The sequence below is a fragment of the Anomaloglossus baeobatrachus genome, chromosome 9, assembly GCF_048569485.1.
Source record: "Anomaloglossus baeobatrachus isolate aAnoBae1 chromosome 9, aAnoBae1.hap1, whole genome shotgun sequence".
Classification (NCBI taxonomy): Eukaryota; Metazoa; Chordata; class Amphibia; order Anura; family Aromobatidae; genus Anomaloglossus; species Anomaloglossus baeobatrachus.
Window position 1 is genome coordinate 118978590 of NC_134361.1, and position 13124 is coordinate 118991713.

General features: G+C 47.7%; 1 protein-coding gene across 7 annotated transcripts in view; it reads left to right on the top strand.

The window, feature by feature from the left end:
• ZMYM3 (zinc finger MYM-type containing 3) overlaps positions 1-13124 on the top strand; it is a 202837-nt gene that overhangs the window by 184811 nt on the left and 4902 nt on the right. For all 7 annotated transcript variants that reach the window (XM_075323963.1, XM_075323961.1, XM_075323960.1 and 4 more), the window contains exons 22-23: positions 2235-2349; positions 5589-5843. In XM_075323963.1, coding sequence (XP_075180078.1) covers positions 2235-2349; positions 5589-5843 — 370 coding nt within the window. The remainder of the gene's footprint in view (positions 1-2234; positions 2350-5588; positions 5844-13124) is intronic.

The following is a 13124-nucleotide window of genomic DNA, read 5'->3' on the forward strand; positions in this document are numbered from 1 at the left end:
ATAAAGTCTCCACTCAAGTCTGTCATCTGTAAGCAGAAATATAGGAGTTTTTGACGTTAATGGTAGCACAAAGTACTGTGACCCCGCCAACCCTCCCCCAAGAAAGAAATTCATCAAAATCTGTGCTTCCAAATCACCCCCTCTCTCCTGAGCCCCACATTGTGCCTAAACCACATTTAGCAACCACATGTTTGGCATTTCTGTGATGGGGAGAGCCTGATTAATTTACAGGATACGTGTCTCTAGACACACGAGCTGGGGACTACCACATACAAGCACTACAAGGTACGTGCACTATAATGTACGTGCACTATAATGGAAGATTTGCAATTTTCATTAAGTTGCATCCATTGCCGCTTGTTTCTGAGAAAACATCTATGGAGTCATTTTTCACAATACCTGTAGATAAATTCCTATAGGGGTGTAATTTCCAAAATGGGGTCATGTGAGGGGGATCCTGCTCTTCTGGCACTTAGGAGCGCTGTATATGGAGTCCACAAATTATTGTACAAACGTTTGTACTCCCAATGGTCAAATAGCGCTCCTTCCCTTTTGAGTCTCGCCGTGTACAGCCATATGTGGGGTATTGCCATGTTCAGCATAAATTGTGTGACAAATTTTGGTGACCTTTTTACCAATTTACCTCTATAAAAATGTAAAATCTGTGGATAAAATAAAAATTTTCTGGTAAAAATGTAATTATTTTTTCTTCACATTTTAATAGTATAAAATTCTGTGACACCCCTTTTGTGCAAATATGCTCACTGCACCCCTAGATGAATTCATTGAAAGGTACAGGTTGTAAAATAGGGTCACTTATGGGGGTCTCGGATGTGCTGGCACCTCGGGGGGCTTTGCCAATGTGACATGGCACCCGCAAACCAAAACAGCAAAATCTGCACTGTAATGTGGCACTCCTTCCTATTTATTCATTGTGCCTCGTAAATCATTTTCTACCACATATGGGGTATGGTGTACTCATGAGAAATTGCACAACAAATTCTTATGTTTCAAAACAATGGGAAAAATCCAGCTGAGCTCCAAAGGATAAATAAAAATTCTTCTTTATTCCATTTCAACTTGATTAAAAAAATACCCATTTTGCAAGTAAAGACACCGGCTTGTGCACACTTTTATGTTTGGTTTCTCCCTTTTCCTCTTTTGGCAACTAAGAACTTGGAGCCAAAGCAACATTTTAGTGGAAAAATGGTAATTTTCATTTACTCAGCCCAATATTATACAATTCTGTGAATCGCTTAAGGGTAAAAAAATGCTCAGTAGATCCCTAGATAAATTCCTTAAGATGTTTAGTTTTCAAAATGGAGTCACTTGTGGAGGTTTCTGCTGTTTTGGCATATCAGGGGATCTTCATATATGTCATGGCGGTCACAATGTATTCCAGCTAATTTGGTGCTCCCTCCCTTCGAAGCTCTGCTATGCACCCAAAAAGTATTTTTCCACCATATATTGAGGTATCCCTGTACTCGGGAAAAATTGCACAACATTATTGCTGCATTTTCTCTTGTTACCCTTGTGACAATAAAAAAATTTGGGGCTAAAGTAAAATTGAAGAAAGGAAGAAATTCCAGCAACTTCAGGAGAAAGTAGAATTTTCTTAAAAAAAGTTTCTTTATTGGTAATAAAAATATTAATATTCCATCCAAGCAAGACAAAAAAATGGAGAGGCAAGACAGAGGAGCTGTTTCCTACGCGTTTCAACCTGAATAGGTCTTAATCATGGAATGCATGAATTGGCATTCCATGATTAAGACCTATTCAGGTTGAAACGCGTAGGAAACAGCTCCTCTGTCTTGCCTCTCCATTTTTTTGTCTTGCTTGGATGGAATATTAATATTTTTATTACCAATAAAGAAACTGTTTTTTAAGAAAATTCTACTTTCTCCTGAAGTTGCTTGGAATTTCTTCCTTTCTTCATGTGTTCCCACCCAGGTCAGGGTGTTTCCATGGACCGGAGGTAAGATTTGGGAGTGAAGAGGGGAGAGCTGAAGTTTCTTCGTTTTTGCTAAAGTAAAATTGGTCTGGTTAGAAAGGTGAAAACGGGCTCGGGGGGGGGGGGGGGGGGAGGGGTTAAAAATAGAAAATTAAACCACAAAAAAAATAAAAAATTGGAGAATTATTTTGAAAAACAGAAACAGGAATGTGATAAAAAACCTCTGCATAAATTTCTCTAGCACGCACGGTTGATCTGTATGCACTCTTCTTGCATTCTGCAGTACCTACTGGAAAATAATCGGATGGTGAACATTTTCACTGACCTTTATTACCTGACCTTCGTTCAAGAACTGAATAAGATTTTAACTTCATGGCATCGTAACCTGACACCCGGTAGTAAGTAATGATGTCAGTCATTAGTCGATCTACCTGACACTGCCTTATTATTTATAGTGTTCATTCAGACTCAAGATATATACGCACGCACGCACGCACGCACGCACTCTCACACACACAAACTCTCACACACTCTCACTCTCACACACTCTCACTCACACACACTCTCACTCACACACACTCTCACTCACACACACTCTCACTCACACACACTCTCACTCACACACACTCTCACTCACACACACTCTCACTCACACACACTCTCACTCACACACACTCTCACTCACACACACTCTCACTCACACACACTCTCACTCACACACACTCTCACTCACACACACTCTCACTCACACACACTCTCACTCACACACACTCTCACTCACACACACTCTCACTCACACACACTCTCACTCACACACACTCTCACTCACACACACTCACTCACACACACTCACACACACACTCTCTCACTCACACACACACACAAACTCTCACACACACTCTCTCACACTCTCACACACATCTGTGTACATTTTTATATTTAATATGCATATACATGTGTGTGTTTGATAGACCTACACCCCTCACATTTTTCATACAATGTAATGTGGTCAGTGTACGGCTTGTATAACAGTGTAAATTTGATGCCCTCTTAATAACCCAACACACAGCCATTAATATGTAAACCGCTGGCAACATAAGTGAGTACACCCTTACGTGAAAATGGCCAAATTGTGCCTAAAATGTCAATATTTTGTGCGGTCACCATTATTTACAAGCTCTGCCTTAACTCTGTTGGACATGAAGTTCACTAGAGCTTGACAGGAGCCGGTGGAATCCTCTTCCATCCTCCATTGCGACATCACGGAGTTGGTGGATGTTAGAGGACTACCGCTCCTCCACTTTCTGTTGGAGCATGCCCCCAGATGCTCAACAGTATTTAGGCCTGGAGATATGCTTGTGCGGTCCAGCACCTTTACCCTTAGTTTCTTTAGCCAAGACAGTGATAGTCTTAAAGGGAACCTGTCAGGTGCAATATGCGTCCATGAGCAGTTCTGGATGCAGATCTCTAATCCCTGCCTAACCGTCCCTGTAGACATTAGCATATATAAAGGGATCTTTAGAAAAAGTATTTCTAAGGATCTTTTATCGTATGCTAATGAGCACTGGGACTAGTCCCAAGGGCGTTATATCCCCCGACTAGTCTGCCCTGTTTGCATGTTAGCACACCTACAGGGGCCTACTAACATGCTATTCAATTCAGCATCACCAGCAGTGAAGCGCATACCTGTGTTCGCTGTGACTGCGCTTCTGAATGCCGGGCACTTCCGGTCATGCGCACTATGAAGCCAGGTGTACGCATCCCGGCTTCAGAGAGGTCTAGCATGACCGGAAGTGCTGGGCATTCAGAACAGTGTTATTGGCAAACTCAGGTACGCATTAAATAGTATGTTAGTACGCCCCTGTGGGCGTCCTAACATGCTAAGAGGGTGGACTAGTCGGGGGATATAATGCCCTTGGGACTAGTCCCTGCGCTCATTAGCATAAGATAAAAGATCTTTAGAAATATTTTTTTTTTTTTAAGATCTTTTTATCTATGCTACTAGATACAGGGATGGTTAGGCAGGGATTAGCAATATGCACCCAGAACTGCTCGTGGTTCTGGGTGCATACTGCACCTGACAGGTTCCCTTTAAGGGTGTGTTTTGGGTCATCATCATGTTGGTATACTGCCCTGCAGCCCTGTTTCTGAAGGAAAGGGATCATCCCACCAAGGACACCATCTGCAAGGAGTTTGTATGTTCTCCCCGTCTTTGCGTGGGTTTTTTCCGTGTTCTCCGGTTTCCTCCCACACTCCAAAAACATACTGATAGGGAACCTAGATTGTGAGCCCCAATGGGGACAGTGTTGCCAATGTATGTAAAGCGCTGTGGAATTAAAAGCGCTTTATAAATGAATAGATATTATTATTATTATTATTATTACTATCCTCTTCTTCTTCAGCATGTCACAGTACATGGCGGCATTCATGGTTTCCTCAATAAACTGTAGCTTCCCACAGCCGGTAACACTCATGCAGCCCCAACCGTGACACTCCCACCACCATGCTTGACTGTACGCAAGACAAACTTGTCTTTGTACTCCTCACCTGGTTGTTGCCACACACACTTGACACTATCTGAACCAAATAAGTTTATTTTTTCTCATCAAACCTCTGGACATGGTTCGAGTAATCCATGTCCTTAGTCTGCTTTTCTTCAGCAAACTGTTTGCGGTCTTTCTTGTGCATCAGCTTTAGAAAAGGCTTCCTTCTCGGAAGAAAGACATGCAGACCAATTTAATGCAGTGTGTGGCGTATGGTCTGAGCACTGACCGGTGGACCCCCACCTATTTAACCTCTGCAACCACCTTGGCAATTTTGGCAGCACTCATTTGTCTATTTTGGAAACAATCTCTGATTATGACACGGAGCATGTGCACTCAACTCCTTTAGTCAACCTTGGTGAGGCCTGTTCTGAGTGAACATGTTTTGTTAAACCGCTGTGTGGTCTTGGCCATGGTGCTGCAGCTCCGTTCAGGGTGGTGGCAATCTTCTTATAGCCTCGACGATCTTTATGTAGAGCAACACTTCTTATTTTTAAGCTCCTCAGAAAATTCTTTGCCTTGAGGCGCCATGTTGATCTTCCAGTGACCAGTATGAGAGTGTGTGAGGGATAAAACCAAATTTACCAGACCTGCTCCCCATTCACACCTAACACCTTGTAACACTGTGTCACATGACACCGGGGAGGAAAAATGGCTAATTGGGCACAATTATGTCATTTTCAACTAGCGGTGTACTCACTTTTGTTGCCAGCAGTTTACACATTATTGGCTGTGTGAGATATTTAGAGGGCACTAAATTCACCCTGTCATACAAGCTGCACACTGACTACAGTACATTGTATCAAAGTGTCAGATTTTCATTGTTGTCCCATGAAAAGAAATAAATAAAATATTTACAAATATGTGAGCGGTGTACTCAGTTTTGTGATGTGTGTGTGTATTATATATGTGTGTATATATATGCACATGTACATATGTAGATATATATATTGAAAAAAAATGTAGGTATATATGCGAACACATGCACCAACACACAAATGTATCCGTATACCTCTTGGGGGAGGGAGGGTCAGATAAATATTTGCGGGTTTATACAGATGCGTGCCTTGTACCTGACATGTGACTATTTTCAGGGTTGATATTCTCTCGAGTGGAAGAGGAACATCTGTGGGACTGTAAACAGCTGGGTGTGTACTCGCCCTATGTTCTCTTGAACACACTCATGTTCTTTAATACCAAATTCTTCGGCCTGCGTACTGCAGAGGACCATATGCAGTTGTCCTTTACCAATGTTGTTAGACATTCCCGTAAGTGCACAACCAGCAGAGGACCTGCCAAAATAGTGAGCATCCGATACTATCCTCCTACGCGACAGAAAAAAGGCAGAGGTATGTTGAAGTGACCTGGGGTGCATGGTAATTCACAATTGTGAAATAGTCTGAATGATCTATTTTTAAGTTAGTTGTCTCATTAACTGTATGTGTGCATGGATAGATAAATAGGTGTGTGTATAAAGGTAAAGAGAGTGAGATTATATTCAGTACTGTTGATAAAATGTAGGCATGCGTGAAGAAAATGCTGCAAAGTAAGGATGCTTGCAAAAATTGAAGGGTTAATAGTTTATTTTTATCAATCAACAAAAGCAAAGACTATTAACAAAAGAGAAATCTAAATGAAATCTATATTTGGTGTGACCACACTTTGTATAAGGCCTCTTTCATACGTCCGTGCAAGCCACACACATTTTGCACGGTTTGTGGTGCAGGTGCGTATGTGTGTCTGTGTATGTGTTTCCCGTGTGCTAGCTGTGTGTTATCCGGATAGCACACAGACAACGTGAGCTTCAATACTTACCTTTCTCCAGCGCTGCTGCTTCCGATTCCGCGATGCAGTGCATATGCATGAGCATAATGACTGGCCTGGAAGCAACAGCAGCGCTGGAGACAGGTAATTATGAAAAACATCATTTTATTTCAAAGACAGGTGTTTTCTCCGGTACGTGTTACACTGATGACGTCAGTGTGTGGTCCATGTGACATCAGCGCTGCTGGATAACAATGGACATGTCGCCCTGTGGAGCACACGGACAAGCGGGCGCTCCATACGGACACATGTCCATGTGAAAACACAGAGGTGTGTGCAGACAGATTGATTTTAATGGGTCTACAGGTGTTCGTGTCTCCGTTACGTGTAAAAATGGACATCAGTTACCGAAAACACGGACATGTGAAAGAGGCCTAAGTGTACCGAGCGGAATTGATGCTGTTTAGATGGCATAGTCAGGGAATTTGTAGGATTGCAATCAGGTGTATGATTGATCGTAATCAATTATATCAAACAGGTGATAGTGATCACTTTCATATGTAGGTTGAGACAGTGATTAAAGGGATGGTCTGTTCCTCATGTGCACCTTCATAAAAATAAAAAAAGCCTATACTTCCCTCCGGTGCTCGCGCGGTTCCACCAATGTCTCAAGTCACATTCTCTGGGCCCATGTGACATTGTTATGACACGCAAGCCCCGTCACCAATCAGCCCCTGCTTCATTCTCCCTGCCTTCTGATGGTTAATTAACAGAAAATAAGGGCTGTTGATGGTTGCTCACTTCCTGTTAATTACTTAAATGTCTAAAGTTGGGGAAGCCGGCAGTGACTGGTCACGGGGCTCGTGTCATAAAAAAATTCTTGTGGGCCCCGGGAACATGAGTTCTGACATTGCTGGAACTGCACCCGCATTGGAGGGGCGTATAGGCTGTATTTATTTTTATGGGGAATGAGAAGGGGGTGTCCAAGTAGTGGTCAACCCCCTTTAACTGGAACAGAAACAGCTGTGTAGTTGGCTTAAGCCTTGGTGAGGAACAGCCAAACATTCCTGCAAAAGTGAGGTTGTAGAAGACCTTTTTATTTCACCGATCATAGGACCATGGAAATACTGAAAACAGCAGCAAGACACAAGGTAGTTTATAAAGCATCTGCAAGGTCTCTCCCAGGCAAAGATTTAAAAGAAGAATGGATGTCCAGATGTGCTGTTGATTGCCTTTAGAAGGAGCACCAATAAGGCACCGTTGAGACCGTAGACATAGTGGTCGGCTAAAGAAGCAGATGAAAGACATGTCATGCTTACTTCCCTTCGAATTTGGAAGATGTCCTGCAGTGCCTTCAGTTTAGAAGTGGCAGCAGCCAGTGAAACACAGCTAAACCAATCTCCTGTTTGGAGAAATCTGAACAGAAGTGGTCTTCATAGAAATATTTAGGCAAAAATACATTTCTTCAGCGCTCTATTGGGAGACCCAGACGATTGGGGTATAGCTACTGCCCTCCGGAGGCCACACAAAGCACTACACTAAAAAGTGCAAGGCCCCTCCCCTTCTGGCTATACCCCCCCGTGGTATCACGGGTTCTCCAGTTTTCAAGCTTTGTGCGAAGGAGGTCAGACATCCACGCATAGCTCCACAGATTTTAGTCAGCAGTAGCTGCTGACTATTTCGGATGGAAGAAAAGAGGGCCCATATAGGGCCCCCAGCATGCTCCCTTCTCACCCGTGGATGGTGTTGTAAGGTTGAGGTACCTATTGCTGGTACAGGGGCTGGAGCCCCACATGCTGTTTTCCTTCCACATCCCCTTGTAGGGCTCTGTGGAAGTGGGATCCTGCCGGCCTCTAAGCTCTGACGCCGGGCTCCATCCACAGACCCAGTTGAACCTGATGGATACGGAGCAGGAGTACAATCAGGGACATGGCCCTGCATCATACAGGTACTCTGTGTCCCCGGCAGGCACAGACACACTCCGGGCTGGCTGGGTGTTGTAGTGCGCCGGGGACCGTAACGTTGGAGTTAGTGTTCCTACAGTTTACTGGGGGACTTGGTGTTGTGGGAACGCAGCGCCGACCCCCACTGGACCGGGCGGCGCTGCTGTGACTTGTGGTGCGCCGGGGACACGCCGACCGCGCTTTTACGGCGGCGGCGTTTATAAATCCAGTCCCCGGCTTTTGCGGCCTAGCTCCGCTTCGTTCCCGCCCCCACCCTGTCAATCAGGGTAGGGGAGAGACGCTGTTTCGCAGCAGCGACGAGGGCTGGAGCCTGATTTACATGCTCCAGCCCTCTCACTAGGCACAGAGGGAAGCAGGCTTCCCGCTCTTAGTCAGGAACGCCCAGGGCCCGCCCCCCCTCCTCTCCCAGGACGCCGGCAGCCATTATATGCAGTCTGGCTGGAGGAAGGACGCAGGGCTCTGGGAGACCTGGACTAGGGGGCTTTTGGAGAACACACACCCGCTCTTAAGCGGGCGGTAAGCGGCTTTTCAGCTGGCCCCTCTAGTGCCTCAGTGTGTATTGGTGTACTGTGTCACCAGATATATATATTTAGTTATTTCTTGCACTGTGAGGTCGCTTCCTGGCTAGACCCCAGATCGCTCTGAGGAGGCAGCAACATGTCATCCACAAAACGCAAGGCTGCCAAGGCTAGGGCTGTGTACACTGCGTGTGCTGCATGTGGGGCTGCTCTACCAGCAGGTTCCAAAGACCCCCATTGTGTGCAATGCTCAGATCCGGTGCTGCTTCGCCAGCCGGAGTCCGGAGGGGTAGTGACCCAGGCTGAGACGCTTGTAAGTCCTGCCCCGGTGTCAGGGACAGACTTTGCAGTTTTTGCTGATGGAATGTCTGTGACTATGGCAAAGATCCTTGAAACTTTGCAATCCATGTCTGGGGCTCAGTCTATGGACACGGCGAGGTCTCTGTCCTCTAATCCCCCTCAGTTGGAATTAGTCCAGACTGCAAGGGGGTCCCCGGCTTCCCAGGCTGAGTATTATGACTCAGATGATAGCCCCAGCCACCCTAAGCGAGCTCGCTGGGAAAGACCCTCAACGTCATCACACTGCTCAGGGTCTCAGCGCAATCAGTCGCCCTGTGATGCGTCTGAAGAGAGTGATCAGGAGTCTTATCCTGGAACCCCTCTCAATCTGGATACCCCGGATGGGGACGCCATGGTAAACGATCTTATCTCAGCCATCAATAGACTGTTGGATATTTCTCCCCCAGCTCCTTCTGCAGAGGAGGCAGCTGCAGAGCAGGAGAAGTTTCGTTTCCTCTATCCCAAGCGTAAATTGAGTGCCTTCTTGGATCACTCTGACTTCAGAGAATCAATCCAGAAACACGACGCTCATCCTGAAAGGCGTTTTCTCTAAACGTTCTAAGGATACACGTTTTCCTTTCCCCCCTGATGTGGTCAAGCGCTGGACCCAGTGTCCAAAAGTAGACCCCCCGATTTCCAAACTTGCAGCTAGATCCATAGTTGCAGTGGAGGATGGCGCTTCACTTAAGGATGCCAATGACAGACAGATGGACCTTTGGTTAAAATCTGTCTATGAAGCTATCGGCGCGTCGTTTGCTCCAGCATTCGCAGCCGTATGGGCACTCCAAGCTATTTCAGCTGGTTTAGCAAAAGTGGATGCTATCATACATCCAGCGGCGCCGCAAGTGGCGTCCCTTACCTCGCAGATGTCTGCGTTTGCGTCTTACGCTATCAATGCGGTCCTAGAATCTACCAGCCGCACCTCAATGGCGTCCGCCAATTCGGTAGTTTTGCGCAGAGCCTTGTGGTTAAAGGACTGGAAAGCAGATGCTGGTTCCAAAAAATGTTTAACCAGCCTGCCTTTATCTAGAGATAGACTGTTTGGCGAGCCATTGGCTGACATCATTAAACAGTCCAAGGGTAAAGACTCTTCCTTACCTCAGCCCAGATCAAGCAAACCTCAGCAGAAAACATGGCAGCAGAGGTTTCAGTCCTTTCGAGGTTCGGGCAAGACACAATTCTCCTCGTCCAAAGGGACTCAGAGGACGCAAAGAGTCTCAGATTCCTGGCGGGCTCACGCACGCCCCAAGAAAGCAAATGGAGGAACCGCTTCCAAAGCGGCTACCTCATGACTTCCAGCCCCCCCCCTCCGCATCTCCGGTTGGGGGCAGGCTCTCCCGCTTTTCCGACATTTGGACGTCACAGGTCAAAGACCGGTGGGTGACAAACATTTTGTCTCGCGGGTACAGAATCGAGTTCAGTTCTCGTCCTCCAGCTCGGTTCTTCAGAACCTCCCCACATCCAGACCGAGCAGATGCCCTGCTGCAGGCGGTGGACTCCCTAAGAGCGGAAGGAGTAGTGGTTCCTGTACCGCCTCAGGAACAAGGGCGAGGGTTTTACTCCAATCTCTTTGTGGTTCCAAAAAAGGACGGCTCGTTCCGTCCTGTTCTGGATCTAAAGCTGCTCAACAAACATGTGCACGCCAGACGGTTCCGGATGGAAACCCTCCGCTCTGTCGTTGCCTCAATGTCTCAAGGAGACTTCCTTGCCTCAATAGACATCAAAGATGCTTATCTCCACGTGACAATTGCTACAGAACATCAACGTTTTCTACGTTTTGTGATAGGAAACGACCATCTTCAGTTCGTAGCTCTGCCATTCGGTCTGGCGACAGCCCCCCGGGTCTTCACCAAGGTCATGGCGGCGGTGGTAGCAGTCTTGCACTCTCAGGGACACTCGGTGATCCCTTACCTAGACGATCTACTTGTCAAGGCACCCTCTCAAGAGGCATGCCAACTCAGTCTACATGCTACGCTGGAGACTCTACAGACGTTCGGATGGATCATCAACTTTCCAAAGTCGAATCTGTCACAGTCGCTAACGTATCTTGGCATGGAGTTTCATACTCGAGCAGCGAGAGTGAAGCTTCCGCTGAACAAGCAGCGGTCCCTACAGACAGGGGTGCAATCCCTCCTTCAAGGCCAGTCGCACCCCTTACGGCGCCTCATGCACTTCCTCGGGAAGATGGTGGCAGCCATGGAAGCAGTTCCCTTTGCGCAGTTTCATCTGCGCCCACTTCAATGGGACATTCTCCGCCAATGGGACGGGAAGTCAACGTCCCTGGACAGGAAAGTCTCTCTCTCCCAGACGGCCAAGGACTCTCTACAATGGTGGCTCCTTCCCACCTCATTGTCTCAGGGAAGATCCTTCCTGCCCCCATCCTGGGCAGTGGTCACGACAGATGCGAGTCTGTCAGGGTGGGGAGCAGTGTTTCTCCACCACAGGGCCCAGGGGACGTGGACTCCGCAGGAGTCCACCCTTCAGATCAATGTTCTGGAAATCAGGGCAGTGTATCTTGCCCTACTGGCCTTCCAACAGTGGCTGGAAGGAAAGCAGATCCGAATCCAGTCGGACAACTCCACAGCGGTGGCATACATCAATCACCAAGGAGGGACGCGCAGTCGGCAAGCATTCCAAGAAGTCCGGCGCATTCTAATGTGGGTGGAGGACACAGCCTCCACCATATCCGCGGTTCACATCCCAGGCGTAGAAAATTGGGAAGCAGACTTCCTCAGTCGCCAGGGCATGGACGCAGGGGAGTGGTCCCTTCACCCGGACGTGTTTCAGGAAATCTGTCGCCGATGGGGAGTGCCGGACGTCGACCTAATGGCGTCCCGGCACAACAAGGTCCCGGCATTCATGGCGAGGTCGCGCGATCAAAGAGCTCTGGCGGCAGACGCATTAGTTCAAGATTGGTCGCAGTTTCGGCTCCCATACGTCTTCCCACCTCTGGCACTCTTGCCCAGAGTGTTACGCAAGATCAGATCCGATTGCAGCCGCGTCATACTCGTCGCCCCAGACTGGCCGAGGAGATCGTGGTATCCGGATCTGTGGCATCTCACGGTCGGTCGACCGTGGTCACTGCCAGACCGACCAGACTTACTGTCCCAAGGGCCGTTTTTCCATCAGAATTCTGCGGCCCTGAACCTGACTGTGTGGCCATTGAGTCCTGGATCCTAGCGTCCGCAGGATTATCTCAAGGAGTCGTAGCCACAATGAGACAAGCTAGGAAGTCAACGTCTGCTAAGATCTACCACAGAACGTGGAAGATTTTCTTATCCTGGTGCTCTGCACAGAGAGTATCCCCTTGGCCATTTGCATTGCCTACCTTTCTTTCCTTCCTGCAATCGGGGTTGGAAAAGGGCTTGTCGCTCAGCTCCCTTAAAGGGCAAGTCTCGGCACTATCCGTGTTTTTTCAGAAGCGTCTAGCACGTCTTCCTAAGGTGCGCACGTTCCTGCAGGGGGTCTGTCATATTGTGCCCCCGTACAGGCGGCCGTTAGATCCATGGGATCTGAACAGGGTACTAGTTGCTCTCCAGAAGCCGCCTTTCGAGCCTCTGAAGGAAGTTTCCTTTTCTCGCCTGTCACAGAAAGTGGCGTTTCTTGTTGCGATCACATCGCTTCGGCGAGTGTCGGAGCTGGCAGCTCTGTCATCCAAGGCTCCCTTCCTGGTGTTCCACCAGGACAAGGTAGTGCTGCGCCCCATTCCGGAGTTTCTCCCTAAGGTCGTATCCTCGTTTCATCTTAATCAGGATATATCCTTGCCTTCCTTTTGTCCTCATCCGGTTCACCGGTATGAAAAGGACTTACGTTTGCTAGATCTGGTGAGAGCACTCAGAATCTACATTTCCCGCACGGCGCCCATGCGCCGTTCCGATGCACTTTTTGTCCTTGTCGCTGGTCCGCGCAAGGGGTTGCAGGCTTCTAAAGCCACCCTGGCTCGATGGATCAAAGAACCAATTCTAGAGGCTTACCGTTCTGCGGGGCTTCCGGTTCCTTCAGGGCTAAAAGCCCACTCAACCAGAGCCGTGGGTGCGTCCTGGGC